The 27,974-nt window shown below is 46.6% G+C and overlaps 2 protein-coding genes across 6 annotated transcripts in view; one reads left to right on the top strand and one right to left on the bottom strand.

Annotated features, from left to right (window-relative positions):
- Positions 1–16,158, top strand: part of BORCS5 (BLOC-1 related complex subunit 5) — a 77,001-nt gene extending 60,843 nt beyond the window's left edge. Inside the window, exon 4 of the mRNA XM_074825663.1 lies at positions 11,949–16,158. Within this exon, the coding sequence (XP_074681764.1) occupies positions 11,949–12,179 (231 nt within the window). The 3' untranslated portion in view covers positions 12,180–16,158. The remainder of the gene's footprint in view (positions 1–11,948) is intronic.
- Positions 16,159–22,289: 6,131 nt separating this feature from the next.
- DUSP16 (dual specificity phosphatase 16) overlaps positions 22,290–27,974 on the bottom strand; it is a 64,827-nt gene continuing 59,142 nt past the window's right edge. For all 5 annotated transcript variants that reach the window (XM_074825661.1, XM_074825658.1, XM_074825662.1 and 2 more), the window contains 3 exons: positions 27,485–27,644; positions 26,671–26,794; positions 22,290–23,536 (listed from right to left, as the gene is read on the bottom strand). In XM_074825661.1, the coding sequence (XP_074681762.1) occupies positions 22,357–23,536; positions 26,671–26,794; positions 27,485–27,644 (1,464 nt within the window). In that variant the 3' untranslated portion in view covers positions 22,290–22,356. The remainder of the gene's footprint in view (positions 23,537–26,670; positions 26,795–27,484; positions 27,645–27,974) is intronic.

Below are 27,974 nucleotides of genomic sequence, written 5' to 3' on the forward strand. Positions count from 1 at the left end.
CATGAACTTTATGAAGTGATCTAGCAGTTATTAAGGAAGAGGAAAGATTGTTTGCACTTGTGACAGCCTGAAATCTGTTGTGTTAACAAGCACTGCTTCGTTTGGTGTCATAAAAAAGACCAGTCCCTCGCTCCTAGAATATATGTGTGAAATCAGTTCCAGCATGTCCCCTTCTCTTGTGCTTTGGTTTCTTATGGCCTTTTGAGAAAAGATCTAAACTGGAATCCTTCCCACCACCAGATTTCCAAGGAAAAGGAAAAAATTAAATAGGCATCTAGCAATCAGAAAGGTTTGTATTATTATAGAATTTGGGTGCTTAGAGAGACTGGCACTGAAGATCGGAAGTCTTAGCATGCTAAGCCATATATTAATGCTTTCATCAGGATTAGTGCATGAAGCTTATGATTATCAGGTACCAGAAGGAATAGAATTCAGTTTCTTCTCACAGCTTGTTTAAACTAGGAAATTGGGTTTCTTATTCTAGCCTTGTCTCCCTGGATGGAAAAAAACCCTCAAAACAAAACCAAATAAACAAAAACCACGTGCCCCGCCACCCCTGAAAACATTGTAGATTTTCAAATAGGAATAAGAGGTATTGAAGGTCCGTTCCAGAGTTAGCAGACTTGATACTGAATTTGGGCATGAAACAGATTTGAGATGCACTCCAGGCTGATCCTTGCTTGCTTCGTATCACACAAGGTACTTCCACAGAAATAGGAACATACTGATTGTGTTGAGCATGGCTGAGAGATGATTTTGTCTGACACCCCATGTGAAGTTCTCATTATGTTCAAGGAAGGTGAGTTCATAGTACAACAGGAGGGCTGTAAGGGTGCCTGGGGACCGGAGAGCGTTGAGGAGGAAACTGGAAAAGCTTTACTTGTTTGGCTTAGTCAAATGAAGACTGAAAATGGTATGATTTCTCTTTTTAAATGTCTGGGGTTAACATAGTCTGAAAATAGTCTACTCCCTCCCTGCTGGATTATATTGGCACAGGAAAAGTCACTTTACAGGCTTTCATTCTTAACAATTACCTCCTGTTTTAACATTGAACTGAAATTTTCAAGGTGTCGACTCTACCCCTAAGTGAAAATTGGGCTGGGGGAGGCTGGGGGGGGGGGGGGGGTGGGGTGGGGAGGTGTCAGGAATGTTAGCTAAAAGCCGTTCAGCAGTTCCACGTTCATTTTAGATAGGTTAGTATTATTTGCAAATATTTGGAGTTGCACTGATGACTTAAAGATGCTAGGTGGTAGGCTGGGGGAGCAGGATTGACCTTGTCTCAGCAGCCCTATAATTAGCATTCTGATAACAATCAGATGTGATCTGCAGAGATGACTTCATGTTGAAAGTATTACAAAGCCTTACTGCAAGTAATCTGTCCATCTTGCTCTTTATGAAGGGTAGGGTTTCCTTAATGTTTCTGTGTGATTGGGGCATGAATGTTTCTATATGAGAACATTATTAGCCCTTATTTCAACGCTGCTCTAGAAGTATGAAACATATCATTTACTAGTAATTAATTTGCGTGGGCGTTGTTCCTGACTGGATGTGTCATCTACCTCTGGAAGCCTGGATGAAATGTTGAATTACCGTATAGTAGAATACCCTGTAATCAAGTGTATGAACTGTGCCAAACTGTGGTGGTGTGGGCAAGGAATAAGATTTATTTTTTTACCCGAATAGAAGATGATGTATTTGAAGGGCAGCTGCTGGGACTGGCAAATTATCTAAAAGATAAAATTCCCAAATCAGATGAATTTCAGCTGAAAAAGCTGCTCAGGTAGTTGTAAAACAAATCAGCATAACAGCAGTATATGGCAAGGAATTTATAAGAGTTTTTAAGGTCAGAAAGAATTCTTGGGTCATAGCCTTTCCTTTTGCTTAATCCAGTCCACAGAATTTAATTCTTGCTTATGCCCAACCTAAGCTACACGGAAACTGAAGGTGAACTACTTACTTTTCAATTATGAGTTCTGCCAGGTCATAGTGTAAATTTTCAAATGCCTTCTCTCTTTTGATCAATTTGTTCTAGAGATCCATTTGTAGATATGAGCAAGGAAAGAGAAATACTCAGCTTTCTGGGAAACTTGAGGTCACTGCGGCTCAATGCAATAGAAATGGAATGGATTAGAGTTACGACTACTCACTCATTGAACTTCCATCTGAATCGTTGATCATTGGTCTGTACTCTTGTTATCATATTTTGAACAATAGTTTACAGCCCCAGAAGCGCTTGCAGTGGAAATGAACTACAGTGCTCAACATTTCCTTGAGGCTTTCCAAAGACTTGCTATCAGAAGTTGTGACCTCCAGAAAAGTGCTGGGATATTTGAAGTTCAGCACTGCGGAAGTATGTCGGAGTCGGTCTTGAAAGTAGCTCTTCTGGGAATGAAGGAGTAGATTCTCTCCCCTGCTCATCATCACTGGGATGTACTTGGCTCATGTTCTCTTTGAACATGAAAGAGCCAATGTAGAGCTTCAAAAAGATCTTTCAGAAATTTTTCAGGTTTTCAATGGCTAACATTGGTAGAGCTGACATACCTTTGAGTTTTCCTGGTAAAAAGTTGTTGATTTGGGCTTTCATATGACAACTGTGGCTGTTGGTGAAAGAGCCAAAGCTTCATCTGGGCTGTCAGATGTCCAGAAATCCCCGATTCCTCACTGCTGGGCTTGTGCCCCTGCACATCTCACGCTTCAGCCTTGTTGCGTGTGTACGGGCCATCTGCACAGCACATGGGAGGTAGGTCTGATGCAATCAGATGTGTTGGACGGGCTGTGTAAGTGTGGCAGGGTGCTTGAACCCATCTTTGTCTGCAGTTCCCCAGACAAAAAAAAGAGGGAGTCCTAGATAATCCTTTTACCACTTCACAAACTGTTAGGGAATGTGTAAAACTCGTCTCCTTTGCGTTCTCTGAGAACAGATTTAGGAGCTTTTTCTTCTTAAGTAGTGTTCTCTTCTAGAAAGTTTTCTGGTGTGTCTAACCCTGAATAAATATGGCAAAGGAGGCATCCCCTTTTGAAAAGTTCTGAAAGACCTTATGCAAGACATCTGGAAAAGAAGACCTACAGCTATTGGGTCCCAAGTGTGAAGCTGAGAATAATATAATTAAATCAGATGGCTTGCAAATGTGATTTAGATAATTTAGTAATTGAGATAGCTTCTCTTCACTCTGAAATGAGAACAGTGGTGTTTTCTGAGAAACATCCCATTAATGATAGCGGTCATCTCTTTTCAAATCACAGCTGCTTTTTGGTGGGAAACCACTTGCTTAAAGCTAGTCCTTCTGACATGTTGAAAGTACAGAACTGAAAGTTATGATAAAATAAAACCCTATGTGTAAATAACATTACAAGCGCTGTTGTCCCATAATATTCAAGCTCTGGCTGGATGTAGGAGTGTTCTCAATGAGTAATATGGCAGCAGTGTAAAATCAGGAAATGAGGGAACTGAAGACCATGTTTTGTAGCAGACTTACTAAGTACTCTGAACTAAGAGTTGTGTAAGTTACCATTTAGGCAGCAGATCACTCGGTAACAGATACAGATTCTTCTTTCTATAGGAACAGCTAATTAAAGACAAGTAGGAGTTTCTTTTTGATTTCTGGAGTTGTCATCCACAAAAGGGGTTTTGTGAGGACGTTGCACACACAGGTTCATTAATCTTATGCATTGTCTGGGTGGGTTTTTATTACTTATTTTTCTTAAACTTTGTCATTTAGGAGAGGTATGGAAGCATTTCTAATGCTTTGTAACATAACGTTTTTTTAGTTGTGATAAATTTTAGAGATGACTTTAGATGGATGTATATTCTACAAAAGCAGCAATTGAAAGTTCTGAAAAAGTGCTCTTACTAGTTAAAGTCAATGAGATGTAATTACTATAACTTTTTCTTAGTGACAATTTAGAAAACTTACTGATAAAATCAGATTTTTTTTTTTTTCTTCCCCCTCCCCAAGAATCTTGTGCATTTAAAAGTCTGACACAGCTGCAGCAAACACTGGGTTTGGACCCTGGCACACGTGCAGTGGTGGTGCTTCTCTTCGCGTGGTGATCCTGCTGCTTCTGTGACTGCCGGGCTGGTGGGTCAGTCAAGCAAGCTGCTGGGACAGAAGACCAAACCACTGAAGAACAGAGAGCCTGGGAAAACCAGACTTGTTTTGTTCTCTCCCACTGACTTACGTGCAGAACCAAGCCCGTGATCATGCAGCTAATTTGAAGGAAGAGGGTGGAACTGCAGCTTTGCAGCCTGAGGTTGCATTGGATTTTGTGTACTGTGAAACTGTACCCTGAGTTTTGCGTGCTTATGTTATGGTTTAGCTGTTTTGAGAGAGAAAGATGATAAGTAGCTGTGGTGTTGAGGGAAATGCAAGTAAAGAAAGTCCAGTAGAACAGGACTGTGATATGAGATGTATCCAAGCTGGAGAGCTGGCTTGTAGCATCTACAGCACCGGATTCCAGATGGCTACTGGTTGTCAGGCTTTGCCGTCCATCTTCTCCCACCTCTGTGAAGTGGGGCCCTGCTTTTTCAAGTGCTTGGAAGTCAGTCTGCTTGTTCATTAGTGCTGGGTGAGAGGTAGGTATTGTTTTAATCGTAGCTTTAGGACTCTCTTTTTAGCAACAGTTAGTGATAGCGGTTATAACTTAAGCTTGGGGGACTGCCAGTTGGCAGAGGGATGCTGGTAGCTCTTAAGCGGGGAAGGCTCGAGTCGGAGCTGTGAGGGAGAGACGTGGGCTGCAGAGGTCAGACGGCACAGGAGCAGCAAACATATCCCGTCCAATGACTCATTATGCAGGAAAAGATTTACATAAAGGTGGAAAAGCTAATTTCAAGAATGAACCTCCTTATTCTTTTGAATTCTGAATGATTTTGTGCAACCCAAAATAGTTAAATCTTGACGTTACAGGCGCAGCAGCCTATGTTACGCTCTCATGTATCTACTGTAGCTCTAAGGGAGCAGGTATGGGTTTAGCTAGAGCCAGTTAAAATGGTTATTCTTTGTTCTCTAACTTGACAGTGATCTGTGCAGTGCTTACACGGAATAACCCTTGGCAATTGTTTACATCAGTGACAAATTACAGAGGGAGCAAAAGGAACGTTTTGGCATGGGGTTCGGTCTTGGATGTGATAAGCAAAACCTAAACACAAATTACGATTGTTTACCTGGCAGTGGTGCAGAGGAAGGGTGCTCGTGAGAGCTGTACTCACGACCGATGCTGAAGGAATTGAACGTGGGATCCTTGGCTGGGTGTCTTGTTTTCTACCCTGGCAAAGAAGCTACCCAGTAACATTTATCACTTACCAGCGCGTGGGATGAGTGGGAGAAACAGAGGATGTTCCCATCATCAGGAAGTCATCACAATCTATTGTGCTAACTTTGCGTGACATTATCAAAGAGAGAGGGGAAGAGGAAAAAAAAAAGCCATTCATTGAGCACATTTGTTTTCAAGCAGTACAGAAAGAGGAGCTGTCTTCAGTTTTAAGTGCGTTGATTGAAAAGTATTTTCACACCAGCACATTGTGACTAATATTCCATGCAGTCATGTTCCCGCCTGTCACTTTCTGATGTGGTTTTTGTGCAGCTGCAGGAAGGAGTTCATTTAACCCCAGCCAGGCACCTGACAACACGAAGGGAAAGGCCACTTGCTCTCAGAGCGCTGTTCTAGCCGGTGAACTTTCTGGGATAAGGATTGCGCCTTAATTGCTGTGGGGTTTTTTGAGCGGCAGCCACAGGGGAATGGGAGCTGATGGCAAATCGTTAGGGCAAAGGGACACATGGGTGTCCAGCTGAGCTCTTGAAGGCTGTTGCTGAGTTGCAGGGGGGGACACAAAACATCTTCTTGCCTTATTGGCATTTTAAAGAGGGAGTGGAGAAGCTGAGATTGACGGCGTCCTCTTACAAGATGTATTTGTTTTGTTATGAATGTCAGCAGTGCCTCTCTAGAAATTTGATGCCAAGTTTAATGAACTTCTGATGGTGTTGGCATGTTCTGCAACCAGGGAAAACGTGTCTAGCTGCAATTTTCAGTCTCAGTCATTGAAGTAAGATGTGACCTCTGTTTCCAAGAGCTCAGGACACTTACGTGCCCATGACAGAGGTGCTATAAAACCACACCAGGTAAGAGGTATATATAGGGCACTGGTTTGTTTTCAGTGTGGTCTCTTGAAAAGAATTGGGCAGTGTCCAGTGCTGACCTCAGTCTTTTTGTGGGCTAAATTAATGTCTTTATTCTGCTTGGCAGTGTGGGCCAAGAAGAATTTTAAAATGAATGCAAGAATTTGTGGTGTGCAAGATGTCTGAAAGTACCCTCAATTGTTTTTGTGTTTCATCAGTGTGGTGTTACAAATGGGCCTGTGTAACGCAGAGGAGAGGCTGTGAGCCCTTACTGGTTGATAGTGTGAATGGTGTAGCAGGAGGGGCTGTGCTGGGGCCCTTTTAAGTGGGGGAATATCCATCTTGCACTGTTGTTGGAAGTAATTATGAATCTGTTTTCATTTGAAGAAAGAAAAGCCCAGTAGATGTCATTTTGTGTTTAAAATGTGAAGCTGAGGCATAAATTAGTGTCCTGCTGCTACTGATCCATGGAGGAGTCTTGAGCTTTGAAACAGAAACAGACCCAAATTCTGAATGTCACTGGCTGTACAAAAAAAGTACGTCATGCAGGAAGGTGAATTTTAGGTTTGTCCATTTTTATGATACTATACTTCTAGAAGAAAAACTGAAAAAACTCTTCCATCCTTTTCAATGTAGGAAGGGGAATAAAATCCTGTCTTCTACTCTGGGCATGTCCAGCCTCAGGATTGCTGCTTTAACAGGAGGAATTATTTTGGAAAGACATAAAATGTGCATTGGGAGCTCTCACCCCTTCACTGAGATCATGTCTCTTTTCCTCAAGACCAGGTTGGGCAGAACCTCTTGCTTTGACAAGAATGAGGACCCTGACCTTGTGTGCTGGGCTCTGCCCTCTGCTTTTGTTCTGCTGCTTCTTGACAGGTTTCAGGTCCAATCTTTTGGCTCTCTAAACTCTTCTGTACCTGTAAGTTGGGGTGATGATAGCTTACTCAGTGGTGATGTCTGAAGGAGAAGTTGGTGATGGTGGAGCCTCAACGGTGAAGTCAATTGAGGGGCTGGTGACAGCGCAGCTCCACATCTGTCATGGTTTATGGGTGACCTGCTGATGGGGGAGCTGCCGGCAACTGTGGTGGCCTGGCGTAGCAGGAAGCTTGAAGCAAGCAGAGCAGAAACAATGGCTCAAATAAACACTTGCAGATGGTTGTAGGGCAGTGGAAGAGCCGCTGGCTCTGAGGCGTCTTGCTGGACTTCCCAGAGAGCTTCTCAGCCAGGAATGGGCAAGAAGGCTGAGACTTGAGTGTTTTCCAGAAGAGAATGTGGCAGGGCCTCATATTGGGGAGGTGGAAGTTGATTGGAGCTGCTCAGAGAAGGCAGATTCACTCACCTGACCCTTGAGGGGGTCTTGAAAAGCATGGACTGCCTTGGCTGTAGGCAAGGGAGCAGACTCTTTGCCTGAGCTCCCCTTCTCCAGATGCTTTTTATTGCTACTGTATGGAATTAAATAGATGGGGAATTAAGCAGATTCTTATGCATGTTCCCTGTTCATTGCAGATTCCTAAAGGACAGTTTTAGTCTCTGTGGTGGGTAAATAGGGCTGACCCTCTGAGTCCTGCAACTCTGAAGGCCCTGTCTGAGTGCCAGTAGAATGGGACTGCATGCCAGGAGAGGTAAAAGCACAAGGTCTGGCACTGGAGGAGCTCGCTTGGAGGGGGAGGAGGCAGGAAGGATGTAAGTGTGTATTTAGGCCCGCTTCAAGGAAAGCTGCAAAGAGTCATTGGCATTTATATACAGGAGTTAACATGTAGATTTTTTTTTTTTTCCCCCTAGTTAAAAAGACCAGGTTCAGTCTGAATAAAAATTGACCTTTCCTCACAATTACTCAACTTCAGTCCTCCTGGTCGTGTCGCTGGCTGTGCAGCTGCCGTGGCCTCCTGCAGCAGGCAAACTTGAGTGCTAGGTGCAGAGAAACCATAGGAAACGCACACTTCCACCCTTTCTCTTTTTTGTGAGGCAGCTTGTTTTTTATAGCCGTTATGAATGTGTCCAAAAGTAGCAAAAAGCTTGGAAGGCCACTCCGCATTTCTTCTTCCTTTTGCAGGTCAGCTTCTTCCCGTGTTCCCCTCAGTAAGTGGACATTGCTGGTGTTTACACGAGGAGCCTAAAAGTCAACAGATGGAAGTTATTGGAATGGAGAAAAGAGGGGGCCTTTGCGTTTGTGGTTTTTTTTTTTTTTTTTTTTTTTTGTTTCAGAGTTTGGTAGATGCGCGCTTTGCCTGTTGCACAGTGCTCAGAGGCCACGTGGAGAACCTGCCTGTGGAGGAGAACTTCAACACCAGTGGAGGTTTCTGCCTGGGTCCCCACGCTGCTCAGTTTAATGAGGCGTGTTGGCTTTTGGCAGGCATCCAACTGGCTGCCTCTTCATGCCACTGTCTCTCATTAGGTAGGATGTTTTTAGGAGCTGGATTGAATTTACTTCCATCCCGTGCAGACCTGGTGGTGGTCTGATTTTTACACACTCCAATTTACAGAGCTAGCGCCAAGCTACTAAATTATTAAGCTGGAGTTTTAATAGAAACCCCTGTGTAGGCTTAAATTGTTTCCACTCTATTTGGAGTTTCCTGCTCTGCTGGTTTTTATTTTGTCCTGTGCATGAAAGCGTGGAGGGAGGAATTCACAGGAAAGCACAGAGGCAAAGAGGAAGAATTCAGCCTGAGAGCGCTAGAAAGTACAGACGAAATAAAAGGTTAATTGGTGCCGTATCCAGCTCTGATGGAGGTGATAGGGGGGAAAAAAATGCTTCCTAATCCCCGTGACATTTCAGCGGAAACTTGTGTGTTTGTTTTCAGTGCTGTTTGTAACTTAGGTTTCTCCATAAAATATTTTCTTGCATGACTATTTTTGCCTTGACCTCTTTCCCAGGGCTTGAAAGGGACATTTGTCAGCAGACACAACTCCCCCATATTTTCCCCCAGTGTCAAACCCCGCTCTGCTGGTGGGACAGCAGAGCTCTGTCTGGTGGGACTTCTCTCCTCCGTGGGGGAAGCCCCTTACAGCTTTGCACCATTTCCACCCAATGCTCCCCTGACTGCAAGCTCTCCCCTACAGCCCTCCACCACTGCGTTCTGGGTCGGGATTACACTTGCCAAATAAGTACTGTGTAAGTCAGATCTGGTCAGCCTGAGCACGGCTTGTTTTTTAGCACTGCACTGATGAATTTGTGTTGTCCCCGATGACAGGTATGGTCACTGTCCTCCCCCAAATGGGTTGACTCTGTCACACAGTTCAAGTGAGGGATGTTGTTTGAACCTCTGCTTCCTGGTAGACCAGGAGTTCTCAGCACTGATTCCCTGAGGCTGCTTCATCACGAGGAGTGATCTCCTTCCTCTGGGGGTAATTAGATGGGAGAGATTTGGTAAAAACAGTGATGAGAGGCGGCAGTGGGCTAAAACCGGACAGTGTGTGTCTGCTCCTGCCCTTCACTCAGCAGCCGCCGTGGGCACGCACCGAGTCCCAGCCGAGGGGCCTGCTTTCCACGAGGAGAGAGCGTGGCTGCAGGATGTCCCTGGAGAGCTGCCAGTCAGAGAGGGACCTGGGGGGTTGATTGCCAGCCGGCTGAACAGGAGCCAGCAGTGTGCCCAGGTGGCCAAGAAGGCCAATGGCATCCTGGCTTGTATCAGCAATAGCGTGGCCAGCAGGGACAGGGAAGGGATCTTACCCCTGGACTCGGCACTGGTGAGGCCGCACCTCAATGACTGGGTTCAGTTTTGGGCCCCTCACTCCAAAAAGGCCATTGAATGACTCGAGCGTGTCCAGAGAAGGGCAACGGAGCTGGTGCAGGGTCTGGAGCACAGGTGTGATGGGGAGCGGCTGAGGGAACTGGGGGGGTTTAGTGTGGAGAAGAGGAGGCTGAGGGGAGACCTCCTGGCCCTCTACAACTCCCTGAAAGGAGGGTGCAGAGAGGGGGGAGGAGTCTCTTGAGCCAAGGAACCAGCGCCAGGACAAGAGGGAATGGCCTCAAGCTGTGCCAGGGCAGGGTCAGACTGGCTCTTAGGAAGGATTTCTTTGCAGAAGGAGTTGTTGGGCGTTGGAATGGGCTGCCCAGGGCAGGGGGGGAGTCCCCATCCCTGGAGGGGTTGAAGAGTCGGGTTGACCCAGCGCTGAGGGATCTGGTGGAGTTGGGAACAGTCAGTGTGAGGTTCATGGTTGGACTGGATGATCTTCAAGGTCTTTTCCAACCTTGATGATTCTGTGAATATTCTGTGAATTCTGTGACGTATCTGCTGCTCAGACATCCCAGCACTGCAATGACTGGGGTTGTGGAGCACAGATCTGTTACCAAGCGTTCTGAGTACATGGTACATTTTATGACGTGTAAAAACAGCTTAAACCATCCTACTCTGCTTATGAGCGTCCGGTACTAGCAGCTATTGGCGGAATCCTGCCTGGAGTTTGCAGGTCTGGCTGAAGAGAAAGTCGGGCTGTGAATTAGAGAGGCTACCTTCGTCACTCAGTGGCAGGAATAGCACTGCAGTTCCTGTCATTGTCATCACACTCGAGCCATGTTTGGGTACTTACCATGTTTAATTGCATGCCTGATTTACTTAATGTCTCTCCTGGGGTCACTCATAACACTTTTATGTTTAGGATTCGGGGAAATTAGGGACACTGGCAATCCACTGTGGTTCTTTCTCAAGGCAGGAGTTTTCCAGACAATGATGGTAGTAACAGGTGTGGCCTAGTCACAGAGTAACATGGCTAAGCCGGTGAAATTAGCCCTGGTGAGTAGGGTAGAGCTTAATGCTTGCAAGTGAACCATCTCCACTGAAAATATGCTGCAGGTGTAGGTGGAGGCCACGAATTCCCTGGGTTTGGATAACTTGGAGGTTATGCATATGGCTTACTGGGAAATCCCTGGCAGTGCCTGTTGGCTTTCAACCCCGTAAATAAAGAATTTTCACAGAATCATCTGGGTTGGAAAAGCCCTTGAAAATCCTCCAGTCCAACCATTAACCTCACACTGACCGTTCTCAACTCCACCAGATCCTTCAGCGCTGGGTCAACCCGACTCTTCAACCCCTCCAGGGATGGGGACTCCCCCCCTGCCCTGGGCAGCCCATTCCAACGCCCAACAACCCCTTCTGCAAAGAAATCCTTCCTAAGAGCCAGTCTGACCCTGCCCTGGTGCAGCTTGAGGCCATTCCCTCATGGCCTGCCGCTGGTTCCTTGGCTCAAGAGACTCATCCCCCCTCTCTGCACCCTCCTTTCAGGCAGTTGCAGAGGGCCATGAGGTCTCCCCTCAGCCTCCTCTTCTCCACACTAAACCCCCCCAGTTCCCTCAGCCGCTCCCCATCACACCTGTGCTCCAGACCCTGCACCAGCTCCGTTGCCCTTCTCTGGACACGCTCGAGTCATTCAATGGCCTTTTTGGAGTGAGGGGCCCAAAACTGAACCCAGTCATTGAGGTGCGGCCTCACCAGTGCCGAGACCAGGGGTAAGATCCCTTCCCTGTCCCTGCTGGCCACGCTATTGCTGATTGAAGCCAGGATGCCATTGGCCTTCTTGGCCACCTGGGCACACTGCTGGCTCCTGTTCAGCCAGCTAGCAATCACTGCCCCCAGGTCCCTCTCTGACTGGCAAAGATCAAATACTCAGATCAAATGCTCAGTGTTTGGGTGTAGATCTGAGGTGCTCATGTGTCCTCCCTGGTATACAGCTGCGAATCATCCCATTTCACAGCAAACTGGTTATGTAGCTGGCTGGTACCTCCAGTGGGGCATCTCAGGTGCTTCTTGGTCGCTTTTAGAAAAGCCTGTGTGTGAAAGGCCTGCGCTAACAGTTGGCCTAATGCGCCTTGCTCTGTTTGTTGTTTTTAAACAGATGGACCTCTCCGTGGAAACTCTTTATAGCTTCATGCAGGAGCGCCAGAAGAAGTATGCCAAGTATGCGGAGCAGATCCAGAAGGTCAACGAGATGTCTGCCATCCTCCGCCGTATCCAGATGGGCATCGACCAGACGATCCCGCTGATGGAGCGGCTCAACAGCATGTTGCCTGAGAGCGAGAGGCTGGAGCCCTTCAGCATGAAACCCGAGCGGGAGCTGAAGTCTTAGCTGATCCCACAGGCTCCCCCTTCCTCACCTTCCATGCTCCAGTGTTCAGCACAGACACGCTTCCAACGGGCTGGACTGGCAGATGTTTGAAGCGGACGGCGGTGCTGCCTGACTCTTTGCCAGGCCGTCAGAGGAAGAGCAGCGTCAGCTGCCAGAACTGCACAGCCAGGAATCCAGGAGCTCCCCGGTCCCGTCGTCTGGAGAAGATGATTTACCGTTCTTTCATCTCCCTCCTCTTGCCCTCCTGTCTCCTTCACTACCACCGCCTGTGCCGAGACATTTCTTTCATTGCTGTGACTAGATTGGGGTTTACGGAGGAGGAGTTTTCTTTCGTCTGATTTATTATTTTTTTTTTTACTAGAAAAATTCAAAGGGATACAGGGTGTGACGAACCCTCTAACATGGTTTTTGCACCACTGGGGTTTAGACAATTAGATGGCTGGCAGGTATTTCTGAGATCCCCTGGCCTTGGAAATACGTGTGTTTTATAGGTGAAAGTGCGGGAGCCAGGAACTGGCTTATTAAAATCTGCCTATTATCATAATTAACATGGTTTGCATGGCAGGGTTTTGGCACGTCCTCCTTGAGGCTCCTGTTTTTATGGGCTCGCTAATTTATGAGGCTGTAAAGGAATAACTGTTCCAGATATGTCTGTTAATGTTAAGCAAGCCTTCACATTCCTCTCTCCCTTGCCCTGGCAATGTCCCCGTGGTGGCATTTTGTGTCCCTCACCTTGCACAGTGATTCTGACAGGCACTGGCACTGACCTGCTCACTTTGCATCCCAAAGCTGGACACCAGGTGTCCTTTTTTTTAATTTTTATTGGGACGCTCCAGTTACCTTGGTGCTGTCTTTTCTACCAAAGGGCATGCAGTTGTTTTTTTTTACCTTTGAGTGTTATGGAGTTGGAGGGGGCAGACACGAGAAGTCCTTTAGGTCTTTGCAGTGGTTTAGCTGATCTCTCAGCCCAGAGCTTGCCTAAGCACGGTGTTTCATGACTGAAACCACATGGCCCTTCAGGGTTGTGCTCAGCGAACTGCTCCAAAGGCAACAGGATGGTTTTTGCCTTCTCCAGAGCTGAAGGCCCTGCACCGGGGTGTCCACGCACCGGGGTGTCCACACACCGGGGTGTCCACGCACTGGGGTGTCCACGCCGCCTGGAGGCTGCTGGGCTGGCCCGTGGGAGACGGGTTGGTTGCCAACTCTTCCCCGATCTACTGGCTGCAGGCGATTTGTAGCACCTCTCCGAGCTTTGGTTTCTCCCTCTATAAAACAGGGGGGATATTTTACATGCTGCTGTAAAAATATTTACAGATCTAGAAATAGGGTTTAACAGCTGGCGTCGCCATTGCGTGGCAGCTCTTGTCTGCAGCAGGAAGAGTGTGAAACCAGAAGCGAGGAGCCCTTGGTTTGCTGGGTCAGGGGTAGATTTGTGGGTGTTACGTTAGTCTCAGGACACTGTTGCTGGTGAGGAGGCTGAAGTGGTGCCCGGGGACCCCAGGGGTGGTTGGTTGTGTGTCAGGAGCACGGTTCCAGTGGCGAGGGCAGCCCTTTTTGAGGGAGTCAGTGACGACCCATCTTTCAGGCCAGCACAAAGCTAGGCAGCTTGCCAAAGGTGACTTGCTTTGATACCTCTTAGTGCTTAAGAGCACTTAATCCGCAAAAGATTGTCTCTGAGCATTTGGGAATAAGAGCGCAGTAGGTTTTTGATGGTATTAATTACTGCCTGGTGGCAGGAAGCAACAGGCTGTTCTCTTGTTGCATTCCCAAAGGCCGTGTAGCCTAGGGTGAATTTTTGTGACGCAGACTGCAGCCAACTTAGATGTGTATCGGAACCATAGCAGTGATTGGGCCCCGGGGCCCACTGAACTCTCTCTGAAAGCAGAATCCTGTAGAAATGAAGCCCTCTGGAATGATGCCCTGGGAAGAGCGATGCCTCAGAGAGGGCAAGGAGCTCAGCAGGAGATTTTCTAGTAAAGGCAGCAGTGTGGGCCTTGTTGTCTGCTGCTTGCAGCCCAGAGTTGTTACATAGGTTGTATATACATAGGTGTATGCTGTAGGTTGCACAGGATTATAACACTGGGTTTCCCTCCTTCCTCACGCGCCCTGCAGTATTTTACACTTGGTTTGTTAAAAGCTCACATGAGACTTAACAACCCATAAAAACCTGCTTTGTTGTGGCCATGCCCGTGAGGGTCCTCGCTGTCCATCGTGGAATATGTCTCTGCCTCCCGTCGTCAGACACACCAGAATATGCAGCAGCTTTAAATAGCGGCTGCTGGCGGTTTTTTGTCCTCTTCGTCCAGATGATGCTGTCTGGAAGTTTAGAATGTGCGACATTCAGCCGTCTGCCAGGCGGGATCATGGATATCCCACACCCCGGCGTGCTGGAAGCCTATACGGGTGGGAAGATCCTGGTGTTGGATCTCTAGGCAGGGGCTAGGCTGCAGATGCTCTCTCCTGTAAAGCTTCTGGATGTTTGGCCTCATGCTATTAAGTGTCAGATCAAAGCATTGCTCCTCGCGGCGCTAATGAGGGCGAGCGAGTAGCGTTCCCGTCTGAAAGCTGCAGGAGGGCTGCAAATCAGTTCCTTCCTTATTTGCTATAAAACGCTTAGACATTGGGCTGATAATGGGAGAAAACGCTTGTTCCTATGACCGCTGGCCTTTAAGCTTGTGGATATGCTGCTGGGCCTCCCAGCTGGAGCTTTCTGAGCAGCAAGGGTAAGTTGTGAAAAATGTTAATAGCTTAACGAGAAAGAAATCAGAGCTGAAACACGAAGGCCGACCTCTTCCAAAGCCCACAGGTCGTCACCTTCGTCCCACAGGTGACGAAGTGTTGTATGGGTACTGTAAGATAACGTGCACCCTCTAACCTCTCCAATGATGGTTTACAGTTTTATTTAAAACATTGTCACTGGCTTCATTAACTGTAAGTCTTTGGACCTCTCACCGAGGGGAAGACATTTCCTGGCCCATCTTCTTGAGCTGCTGTTTGTTGCTTGGCTGCTCCTCGTTGGCTTTGCTCTGTGTGCTGCTGTCAGCTCCATCTCGGATGCAGGTGGTGCTCAAGGTGAGACTGTTGCTTTACTCCCTTTCCCACTGTTTAGGAGATTTGAGATGTGACTGGAATTACTTTCCACTTATAAGTTTCCTTTTCCAAGCCAAATGCTGTTGGAGAAGGCCTCAGGTATCTCTCACAAATGTAGTAGCTGTTACTTCTGCCACAAAATAATCTGGCTGCTCTGCTGAAAACAAACATTTCTGCCTTTTTCTGCTTTCTGAGGTGGTGTGTGGTCTGGGGTAGAGGCTAAGCTTCTTGAAATGCAAACTCCTGCAGCGCTGGAGAACAGGGCGAGTCTCTGGGTCTGTGGTTCCCCGCTGGCCTGAGCTGCTCTGGTTCTTCCCGACTCTGCTGTTGCCACCCTCCCTTTCTGTGCTGGTGCTTGTTGCACCCTAGGCTGGTCAGTGTGCTACACGCGCAGAAGAGGTTTGCTTTGTTGTTTCTGTTGTTTTTGTAATTTAATGCATTGACAGGGTTGCTAAAGTGCCAACCTACGTGCAGGGTGATTTCTGTGAAGGTCTGGTGAAGGGGACAGAAAATAGTTTTTGGGTTTTTAAAAATATATGTATTTTAAATTAAATATATTTAAATATATTTAAATATTTAAAGTGTGTTTTCCCCTCCTCTAAGCTTTTACACAGAAAGAGTAGAAATACAAATTTTCACAGGCCCAATCGTTGCGTGAGCCAGCCCCTCCCTCTCAGACCGAGTGCCAGTGGTTTCCTGAGGTACTATCGTAACGTCCCTCCCGTTCCTGAGCTGCCCGAGTGTATTTTGGTTACCAGCCTCGTGGCTGAGCGCTCCTTGGTTTATGGCTGGTTATCCTCTTTGCAGACTTGCTCTCTCCTTTCGGCTCCCTACATGCTACGTGTTCCACAGCTCCAGCATTAAAACGTTTGGTATCACTCTTTTCCAAGTGTGGTGTTTCTCCGATTGCTTTAGCGTGGGAGGTCGTATTTTAGCTTTACTGCTTTGTACACAGAACCCACCTTCATGCTGTGGAGACTCAGCTCTTCTGGGGGCTGCAAGGAAATGTCTGTCCCAGAATGAAAATAAATGTTGGGGTTTTTTTGGATGCTGTCACAATTCTGTGGTGTGAGACACTCTCTGCCTGTTTCGTTAGGGCGCTTGCACCTTGTGTGCACCCAACGGCTTTCAGAAGACTAAAACACGAGCAGCAAAGTATTTCTCATTTATTTCCACACCCTCCCCTGACTTCTCTCCCTGTCAAAAAGAGACTGTGTCCTGACAGATGCTTTCCAGCAGGTCTTTGCCAGCTCGCAGGAGGAACTAGAGCTGGGCATTTGGGGTTGGCTTTTGGGGTGGCCCCTGCCCTGCCAGCTGCTCGTCTCCTACCCGTTCTTCACGTATCACTGAATGGGTCCGTTTGCACTTTTAGCCAAGGTTCAGCCTCTTTAGGTGGTCTGTGGTGCTTCTCTGGGGGCTGTTGGGTTGCTTTTCTGCTGCCACAGTTAGGTTTTGACTTTTTCAGAACGTGAACCTGCACAGACCAGCCCGACCCACAGGAAGAATGGCTCACCCAAAGCCAGGGCAAGTCTGAGGTGGTGATGGATGCAGTCAGCAGGCAATTCGTCAAGTCCGCTGCCTAAAATAACCCTTTTTGTCTTTTTAAAAGCCTTGTATTTTAACAGACGGACAGTGAGCACTGACCTGGGGAAGCTGTGTATGTGGAACACGATGGCCTACGACAGGACAGTGACACAACCAGAAAATAGATGAGGATGGCCGTAGATTTTGTCAAAACGTGACTCCTAGTTGGGTATGTGAACAGCTATTCTATAGAGAGGTGGATTTGAGAGAAATTCCCAGTGCAGCTCACAACTGTGACCTAGCAAAAGGGCTGCCCTGGCCCAGGGTTGGGGAGCTGGTTGTGGACAGGCCCTGTAACCTGCAAAGCAACCTGCAGGAAACAGGTTTTTCTAATCGACTTAGAAAAATCGGTGGTTTAGAGGAGAATTAAGTGAAGGTACCTGCAGCAGAATGCTGTTCTCCTGGCACTGGGAAAGCAAAGCGGTGATGGACTCTAACCTACTGCCCAGGGAGGGCTGAACAAAAAGAGATATAAATATATAGGGAATTTTTTTTCTTTGTTTTTTTAAGTAAGTGATCTGATGCCCCAGCCTCATCACTGCCTGTACTATATCATGCTTTGGCTTCGTACAGCGCTGGAATCCACACCTCAAAGTGAACAATCCCTCCCAGCAGGGCAGTTCCCTAAAAGCCTGTTTTACAGCATTTTATATCCTAGGAAAGCAGCCCCTTCCCAGAGGGGTGGGTACTGCAGGCTAGAAATAGCTCCCTTTCTTTTTTTTATTTATAGTGGCTCTTGTTAATATACTCAAAGTGCAGAATAGCCAAAGGCTTCACTGCAGAAACACTTGTTTGCCTCAGAGCAACCGTCTGGGCCCAAGGGCCAACAGATTCTCTGCAGGCCTGGTTCAAAGGGAGAGGCCAGTTGCCAGGCTAAGCTGATATATTATGAACACAGTTCTTCTACCTGAGTTCCCAGCTGTGGTTTTGTGTGTATAATGTAATGGTGGTGGTGTGTTATAATGCTATAACGTCTAAAAGTACCAGAATTACTCTAGTTTTATCTCAGAAATTTTAAGAACAAGTAACAGGCCAGCTAGGTTGGTCCCTGTTTAGTCAAGGTGTGGCTAATTAAAATGGCTAGGTAGGTGAGTTTGGCTCAATGGCAGTAATTGCAGATTTAAAAAGCAGCAGTAACGGCCTTATTTTAGAAGTCCAGTGCTGTCCCCAGGAGAAGCACCAGGCCCCTGTTCTGGGCTTTTGATCCCACCACTTTCTGGCAGAAATCAATTTATACCTTGTGCTGCGAGTCAAAGCGTAACGAGCAGCGAACATATCTTTAGTAAAAACAGCAGCTCATGTAATTACCACATTTTTTTTTTCCCTCTTCCTTTCCTGCCCCTGCAGCCCCCTCAAAAGCAGGGCTACCTGATCCATGCTGGGGGGAGGTTCGCCCTGTTTTCAGTCCGCTCTGGGAACGTAACTGTGAGAGCCTGGTGACCTCCGGGACCTCTTCCCAGTAACACCAGTCGATGAAAATGAAATGTTGATGACATACATGAGACATTTTTTTTGCCTCTTGGCTTCTGACTGGAGCTGGAGTTAAGACTGTCTTTTCACAGAGCTGTCTGCTGGCAGGGGCACGAGGGGAGGGATGGAGGGAACAAGAGCAGAGCGAGTCCTGCGAAGCAGGCAAAAGGCAGAGTGGTGAAAGCTGAAGCACGTGCTTCAAAAACCAGAACTTGAGGGAACACACAGCTGGGCTGAGCTGCTGGGGTCAGAAGTGGACTCTGGAGTAGGGTGAGGGAAGCTAGAACAGGGAAATCTTAGAAGATGGTCAAGTCAACCTGGTTTGTAGGCTGATTTAGGGTCTGATACTGCCCGTGACTCTTGCTTTACCACGCCATGGATGCAAGTGTTCGCTCTGAGAGCTGTAGGAAGTAAGCACAGAAATTCATGCAGGTTGTTAACTGTGCTCTGGCTGATGGTACAGTCTTTTCTAGAGAGGCCAAAGCTTCTGCATTTCCCTTTCTGGGATTATGCTTTGAAATTCTCTTTTCAAAAAAAAAAAAATATGCTTCTGTTACTGCACCTGAGTTGAAAAGGCCGTTACACAAACCACGGCAGCTACATTCTACTGCAGGATTTAATTTTAATATAAATTACACTTGTATAGGCTATTCTCTGAAGGAGCAATGAGGGGCGTACCCCTCCCTCAGCAACCAGAAGTTGCTCTGAATGCTTCAGAACAGGCAGAATCAGTCAAAACAAATATTTAAACAAGTAATTAAATTCTTCTTCAAATCAAAAGTATGGGAGGCAAAAAAACCCCATGGGGTTCATTCTAGGGAACTTAATCTGAAATATTTGCTGCAGAAGGACTAGCACAGCTGCCTTGGGAAGAGTTTCCTCAACAGTATTAGACGTTGTGAGATGTTAATGCAGAGAAGTGCCATTCGAGGGAGCAGAAGCCCGGTGAGAGGGGAACAGGTAAGAGGCCTCAACTGTTCTGGTGCTGTAAAATGACCACCGCACGCGACACGCGCTCCGAAGCTGCCCCGTGTGTGTCCCTCGTTAACAGGCACGCGTCCGCAGAGGAGGACACGCAGGATAAGGACGAGCCCCCTGCAGGTCCTGCTGCAGGCGGGAGGCACACAGGCTCCTTCCTCAAGCCGTTCTATATAAACAGGTACCATTTCTGATTTTATTTCATCATAACATACAGGTAATGCTCATGACACAACAAGATGAGAAACTCACATCGCTCTGAACCATTTCAACAGCTTGCCATACACCAAAGAACATTATATTTGTATGGAACATGGACACATTTCCCCCCTTACATCCTCCACTTCGCTTTCCAAACTTCTACAAACTGTTTCCAGCATTGTTCAGGTACAGGACACTAGTTCAGGTAGGAGACAGGGCACCACCCTGTGCAGGACGTGGGGTTAGGGCTTCCTCCTACAGGAACCCGTCCCCCCAGAATACCGAGCCAACAGCTATGATTCATTCAGTGACTGTAGCATATTGGAAATCACAAGACCAGATTTCAGTTCCTCAGAAGGCAATTAATCCAACAAAATTATGTAGAGAGAGAAGGGGATCACACACGTGTGTGAGGCAGCACGAAAAGCAGGAACATTCTGCCTCAAGGGATCGATTTGTGTTAACCCCCATTAAATGATTTAAACCAAAACCAGGGGCTTTTACTGAAATCTGGCTGAGAGGAGCGCTGCTGAACTGTTTACGCAGGTATATACACACACAGAGTGTGTATATATGCTGAAAATAGTTGTAATGCTAATCACTTTCACTTGCTATGTAAACAGAGACGAGTGGCAGTATGTTTAATGAACAGCCAAGACCTGACATGTTTTCCAGTGTGGTGTCAACCTCTCCCTTGCCCAGACTCCCCCTTCTTCCAGCGCAGCACCAACACAGCCTCTGGCTTCAGTTACTCCTGGTGCTGCCTCTCTGTGCCTTTTGTGGGGTTTTTTTTAGGATCAAGTTAATCAATGCTGTAGCTTTCAGTGCTATTTTCAACAGTCCGCTGTAGGAAATTAAAAGTCACATCCTAGCCACAAAACAAAACAATGACAAAATCATCTGCACTTCTCAATATAGTAAAACCTGAGATTTGAGTCACAAACTAGCTAAACTTACAGTAAAAAAAAAAAAAAAAAAAAAAAACAACATAACTCAAGCTGCTGACTTGAATTAGGGCTTCAGTTTGCCGCTGACAAATTTTTTTTTTAAAGCTGTTGGCCAGGGATAAGTATTCGTTACACATGATTTACAATTTTCAGCTGCCTGCACTGACATGGGACAAAACAATATGGTTCCCCCCCCCAAGACACGTGTTCAGGGGGTGCTGGGGAAGGCTGAGCAGACACGTGTGTGGCTCCTGTCAGAGCAGGAAGGACGAAGCTCTGCCCCTCACAGACCTAAACCTCTTGCAGTAACCTGCGCCTGTAAATTTGAGCCGAGCTGCTGCACAAAGGGCGAGCAGCTGGTTTGCTGTCAAAAACACCACGAGAAGGGCCGTGCCTCATCTCCCCTGAAACGGCGGGGAGGTGACGCCGCCTCGAGGTCCCTCATGAAGGCGAGGACGCGACTCCTTTGGAGCTGTGAGGGCGGGAGGGGCGCAGGCTTCCCCTTAAACCTGTCTCTTCTCAAACCCCCTTTTCTTTCACACCACACTGAGATGGGACCCTGGAGCTCACGTCCCATTTTCCTCAGCCAGCCTGACAGATTTTTTTTTTTTTTTTTTTTTTTTTTGCTGAGATAAAGTCAGCAAAACTAATGAGAAGCTTCTATCTCTGCGGCCCCATGGTTTGGGTGAGGATGTTGGGATGGGAAAAAACCCAAACAACCAACCACCGCTTGAATTGCCCCTACCCCAAGCATGGCTGGAACCATGTATGAAGAGCAGTTCCTCAGGGGGACTAAGCCCATCCCAACTCATTTTAGCATTTAAAAAAAAAAAAAAAAAAGCCTTCAAGAGCCATCTAGTGATTTGTCAATTGGCAAGAAAAGGATGTTGCGGTATTGTACCAGCCACTTCTCTTGCACGTAACCCTAACTATTAACCACTCCATTAGAGCTTAGAAGCCAAAGCAGCTACCCCTCTCCCAGGAGCCAGCTTAACATTAAAAATACAAATACTGCTTATTTTATGTTTCAAAAGACTGGGGGAAACGGTCATTAAGTATGGTTCATTCGTCCTTTTTAAGAATTGCTGCTGAGCCAACTGAAACACTTGTGCGTAGACAGCTTTAAAAAAAAAAAAAAATATCAAACGTGGCTAGTCATTACTTGTTCACATTGCTTATGAACTGACTACCAGCATCTGGCAGCCATAAAGCCCTAGTTTATTTTTTATATTTTTGAGGTACTGGGGTTTTTTTTTCTTTTTTCTCTGAAGCAGCTCTCTAGCGAATCACCTAAAGCCTATCCATTAGAACAATAGTTACACCAGTATTTACATTTGTCTGACCTGGTGTGTTCAGACCAGCCTTGCTGTAACCAGTCCCTACGTCCTTTGGAATCGCTCCCAGTCTCCTTTCTGACGGGCAAAAGGTCTCCCTCCAGAGGTTGGCTCAGTGTCAGGGCTAAGGTGCACTGGTGAAGGCGTGGGGCACGAGGAGGGGAGAACAAAACCAGCTCTGATAGGTCGAAGCGTGTTTCAGTGGAACCAGAGAAAAAGGTTTGATCCCAAGAGAGCTTCCTTTTTTTAAAAACCACTGAAAGGATGTGCAATCCGTTGCATAGAATTGCTCCCTCTGTCAGGGAAAGAGCTTTGAAATGTTTTGCCCTTCTCCAGGGAAAGGGGAGGAGAAAAACCCAGCGGTACGCTTGGTCTCCTCGGGCAGACGCTCGTCATTTCTTCGCCGTATTCATCTAGTCACTGCGTTCACACCGAAGCCTCTTCCCTCCCCACCCCCACCTTTTTGCACGAAGCTTGTTCTTTTTCAGATTTCCAGAGGCCTCGAATAAGCTTGGGGGAGCGGCCTGGAGGGGGGAGCAACTCTGCTAGCCAGTCCCACAAGCCTGCTGCCCCTCAAGACACTTCAATGATTTCCATGCTGCCTGAAAAGCTCGACTGACTGCCTACTTTCCCCAGTTCTTCTCTGGATCTGTTGTCTGACAGGATGCTCTCCCCAAACTCCATCTGGCAGCTCCTGCGCTTAAACTGCTTTTCGAAAGAGCTCTCCTCGTGCCAGCTGCGCCTGGAGTCGCCCCGATCGCCCTGCTTGGCCCTCCTGCGCACGGCGGCGCAGGCTGGGTCGCAGCCCGTGGGCAGCTGACTGCAGCTGTAGGCAGAGTAGGCAGCGCTGTTCCCGTAGATGGCAGAGGCGGAGTAGAAATGCGAGGACTCGGTGGCAAAATACCAGCTGTTGGTCAGGGATGCGGTCGACGTCTGAGGAGCCAAGATGTCCGAGTGCCAGCCTTTGAGGCCCAACCCAGCGGCAGATTTGGCCAAATGCTGCTGGCTGGTGGAGAGCCCAAACAAGAAGTTCGTGCGGTAGTTGTCTTCCACGCTCCCGCTCCGGTGGAGGGGGTACAGGAGCGAGCGCTGAGAGGTGGCACCGCCGCTGGCTCTCCCCAGGTGCTGCCGTTTGCTCTGGCTGTCCAGCTGCCAGGCGGTCGGGGGTTTTTTGGGAGGGTTCGCTTCCTCTTTGTCAGGGCTGGTTTCCGGGGTTTGCTCTGAGACCTCTTGGACAGGGGAGAACTGACACAACTTGCTGCTGCTCTCTAAAGCAGAAGCGTGTTTGTAGTATTCCAGGGTGTCTTCGGAGGCGGCGAAGCCCTGAACTGATGCGGTCACGCAGTTGCTGCTTGTTGAGTAGGAGACAGATTTAATATCCAAAGAAAAGGAGCGTTTCAGCCGGTTGCTGTCTTCCACCTTATCCAGGGAGACGTGCAGTCCGTTTATGCCCTGTACCAGCGGGCCATCTTCCAGGGGGGACAAATGCCCGCGGGGTGCAGTGCTGCAGTCCGTCAGCTTCTGTTCCACCATCTCGGAGGTAGCGGTAATGCAGAGCTGGTTGGCAGAGAGGCTGCTCTGCCCGCCGTCGGCGACCAGCGCGTGCTCGCTGCTTTTTTCCAAGTGCAGAAGTTTCAGCTTGCTAATGTGTCCGGGCTGACCGCTCTGGTTTTTGATCTTTTTCTCAAAGTCCAATAGCTGGCCCAGGAAGTTGAAGTTGGGAGAAATGGTTGGCCTTTTTTCTTTCACAAATCTGGAAAGAGGGGGACAAACAAAACCAGAATTAATTTAAGGACCCCGCTGTTCGGACCGGAGATGACCCTAGAGCGATCGTTGTGAGCAGTAACGGCCTAATGTTAACTTGTCAGGATGCCTGGACTGAGGTCAAGCACAGGAAACATGTACGGAAAAAAACCCCAACAAGCAGTTCTTGAACAACATAATGCTGGATGCTCTCAATTCTCTCTGTAGCGTATTAAAAGGTGGCTAAAAAAGGGGGAAAAAAAAGCATTCTTTTTACCTCTTTATGATGTCCAAGGCAAGGTTTGTGTGAATTATTGTACTTTACCAGTGGGATCTCTGCTGCCTCCGTTTCTGACCAGAGTTAAGGGCTCCTCAAGTGCTGCAAGAGCAGCCTCAGAGCTGCAGCCCAGCGCTCCCGGCCTCCCTGTGCTGCAGAACCACCTCCCCACCCTTCAAAGGGATGACATCCCCCATTCCCTTCACCTCCCTCGTGCTGCTGTTACTGCAGTGAGCACTTCCTACCCTATTTATCTTTGTCAGGCAAGACAAAGCTCTGATACATCCTGACCTTATACAGCAAATGTCAGTCCTCCTCTTGTTGGTGGTTTTTTTTTTTAAGACAACATTCCTGGAACTACAATGAACCAGACGACAAGGGAATTAACAAGGGAAGAAACCTTGAGGAGCTAAATCTAGTACAAACACACATATAATGTATCACTGGGAAAATTAAATAGTATTAAAAATAAAATCTCTCCAGGGATGTGTACAGAAGCTGAGTGTGCAGTCATTAAAAACGGTGTGAGAAAAATCCAAAGGTGTACTTGCGTGTATGTGTATACATTAGCACAAATGCAGGCAAGCACATGAAAAATATCAAACAAAATGTGCATTTTTAAAAAAAAAAAATAAATTTAAAGTTGCTGACGTGATGACCTGGACTGACAGGTAGCACAAACTGGTAGAGGAAGCTTCCACCACGAAGGGTAACACTGTCAAATGGAGAAAACTAGTAAGTCTCCTCAGGAGAGAGATACTTTAGCTTGATCTCTTAGCATTTAATTTGGGGGCTTTTATTCCAGCGTAAGCAACTCGCTCCCAAGAATTCATACGGTCTTCGTCCATTTTTTTCAAGTCAAAGCCAGTTGTACTTGTTACTGGGTTCGTTATTTAAAACAAGTTCCTTCTGGTCTACATTGCAATTTCTGGCCTGTGGTCTGGTAGCCTCTCCACATCCAAAACTCTGTTCCTTCCGCTTTCTTCTCATCTCGCTCCAAAATATTGGGCGGTCCTAAATTTAAAACTGGCTTTTTAAAAAATGAAAAAGGGTACAAGAAAGTCTGCTGGATTCCCCCTGACAAGTTTTAAGGCTTTGCAAACTTTTTCATTTCAAAATGCACGCTCTTTTTTCCAATTGGAAAACATGTGTAACATTTAATTTGATGTTTATTTCCCCTTGTATAGTCTGTTATACAAAAGATTAAAAACGTTTATTTCTTCAGATCTTTCACTTCAAGCAACAGTGTCACCTTTTTATTTTTGTAATAGCGTCAGACAAACATTTTATCTAATGACTTTCATTAACTCAAGAGTAAAATATTTTTCTTTCAAGCTTTGCCAACAAGAGATCCCAAACCAATGAGGGAAATGTGCTGCAGATGGTTCTTGCTAAGGCATATCAAAGGAAATACAGCAAAATATAATCTAAATTTCACAGTAGTTGTTCGGTATCTACAGTGCAAAGAGAAAAAGGCCTCGGATGATGAATCCTGCACACTCAATTCATGCTTCTGGTTAAGAAATAAACTAGAATTTAATGTGGAGATTTCACGGAGGAATTCAGAAGCAGCGCTTTAGAAGTCTCTGAGGCGTGTGCTTTTTAGAAGTGTTTAGTACCCGACAGCTCTAACCTCCAGACCACGACAGCCTGAGACCAGACAGGTCTTTCCAGTCACTCACGCTCATACCTTGCGCAGTACCCATCCACATCCACCAATTCATCCATATTCTCTATACCCCTATAACTGAGGTTTCCAGCTATGCCTCTTAACCAAACCTGTTTCACCATATATGTTGAAATTACTGCACACCACCAAGTAAGAAACTGGAAATTTTCTCAAGGCAATTTTAGAGGTAGTTCAGGCACCTCTTACGTGCACTTTTGTCACTACATACATAATTATGTTCCTTGGCTTAAAAGAAAACGCCCCATGGAAATCACACTCTGCAAGGGAATATCAAACGTTCCTCCTTCTGTCCTCCTCAGTGTTCTAGAGATGGTGGTGGCAAACACACAGTGATTTGGAAGATACTCCCCCCTTCGAATTGCTGCTGCACAACGCGTGTTATGGTGACGCGTCAGCTGCGCCAATGAGCCCACCGAAAAAGAAAACCCTAATTTTCCGTACAAAACAACAAAGCGGTTTGTTAAATGAAATACAGAAGTCGTGGTGAACTGTAACCAAGGCACCTGGAACGTAGTAAAGTGTTCACAATCCCAAGTGTAGAAAACACGGGATTTGAAAGGTTAAAAAGTGGCGGGGGGGAGGAGGGAAGGGGGTCTCCACAAAAATTCCCTAATGCCACAAAGAGCTGATACTTCAAAATACTTTTCCCCCGGAGTTTTTGGTTGACTTTAACAGCAACAAAGAAGCTTTCTTAATTCCTAGACATTTCACCTGCAGGCAGTTCTTTGAGAGCATTACCGAATACCAACCGGCCCTCAACAGCCCCAGCCGAGCGTTTGTCATGAGCGTGATTATAAATATCCTCAGTTCTCTTTCCTTAACCCTACGCATTCCATTCTCTCTCTGACTTACAAGATACTGTTCTATGCAGGCTACGGCTGCGTCTGTATATTGATGTACGTACACACATGTTTAATAAGCAGTTTAAATTCCGGCAAAGACCAACAGCAGCATTTTGCAGGTGGGTAATTAATATTAGCTGTGTGAAGCCTACACACCACCATTAAGTTGTTTATGGAGGAAATCTTCATTTAAAGCAAGAGAGCGCAGAGGCCAGTGAGCTAGCAGGTAAAGTACCATGCCTGCTTCTACCCTCGGTCGTATAACCGTTTACCGTTCACCTTAAAAACAAGCCAACAGGCACAAGAATTAGTAGGAAGGGAAATTTTCTCCTTACCTGTAAGCTTCATCTAAGGACATATCCATTCTCTTCATGATATATGCAATAGCGATTGTGGCAGAGCGAGATATTCCAGCTAAACAGTGCACTAACACACGGCCATTTGATGCTTTTGCTTTTTCTACATAGCAAAGAAATTGGCAAGTGTCAAACTCGGCAGCATTACACCCCGATGAAAAGTTTGCAAAGAAAGCAATGTTATTTAAAATTGTTCAAAACTTCCAAATTAACTGCTAACTGCAAATCTCGTGGAAGCTTTAAACAAAAATCACTTATTTTCTCTAGCACTGTATAGCATTGAGTACAGAAAAAGCACGCAACTACACAGGAAACATACTGCAGTTACAGCGTTTTAATGTGCACATAAACAACCCTATTTAGAAGTCTGGGAAAGGTGATTGTTTCTAATTTTATATGCACGTAAAAAGCAGGCATTCATGATGGAACAATTTTGGCCAGTTCAATTTTGGCTAGCTCACTTCTCAAAGCTAAAGACAGGATCCGTATGTCCAATTTTCTCATTCGCTCTCTGCAGACACACATCAGGCATCTACCAGGTTGCCAGAAAGCAGAACTGTGCTCTTTAAAAGCGTCTTTGTTCCGTAAGTGCTGGAACATGCAGTGGCAGAATCTCCCTATGCTGTTTGCCCTCTGTGCTTATAAAGTGATGGTGATTGTGTATGTAGATCCTTAGGGTATTTTCATACCACCCAGAAAGCACTCAGGTCTTTCTCCAGCCAAAACAGCAAGGCAGACACACAAACGAATCCAGAAACTGTTTTAGAGAGAGAATTTAAAATTTTCTTCTCACCTATAAAATCAACTGATTTATCCAACCAAGGCAAAATTTTCTCACAAAAGCTGTCGTTCACAGGCACTCTCAGGAAATGGGATTCTGGAATAAAATCAGGCTTTGGACAAGTATTGCTGGCGTTCAGTACGTAGCCAATATCATTCTGCTGCATCAGCTCCTAGGAAAGAGAGAAAGATTAAGCCTAGAGAAGTCAAATGGTACCTTTGGCACATTACAAAGCTGAAAACCAAACTGAAATTTGTGTTGGAACTCCTCTAGCTGTATTAGGGGCATTCTTTTGTGAAGAAGACAAGTGATCAGCTTTCTTCAGACAACCTTTAACAAGACATCCAGTGTGTCCAAACAACACATGAACCACAAAGCCCATAAAAACAAATAACGGTAAAATACCTTCTGCTTCTATGAAGCATCACCTCCAAGAGAATGAAAGTTTTGCTACTTTGGGTGAAAGTCTCACCGTGGGAGCTGACAACCTAATCAAACGCTT

The sequence above is a fragment of the Strix aluco genome, chromosome 5, assembly GCF_031877795.1.
Source record: "Strix aluco isolate bStrAlu1 chromosome 5, bStrAlu1.hap1, whole genome shotgun sequence".
NCBI lineage: Eukaryota > Metazoa > Chordata > Aves > Strigiformes > Strigidae > Strix > Strix aluco.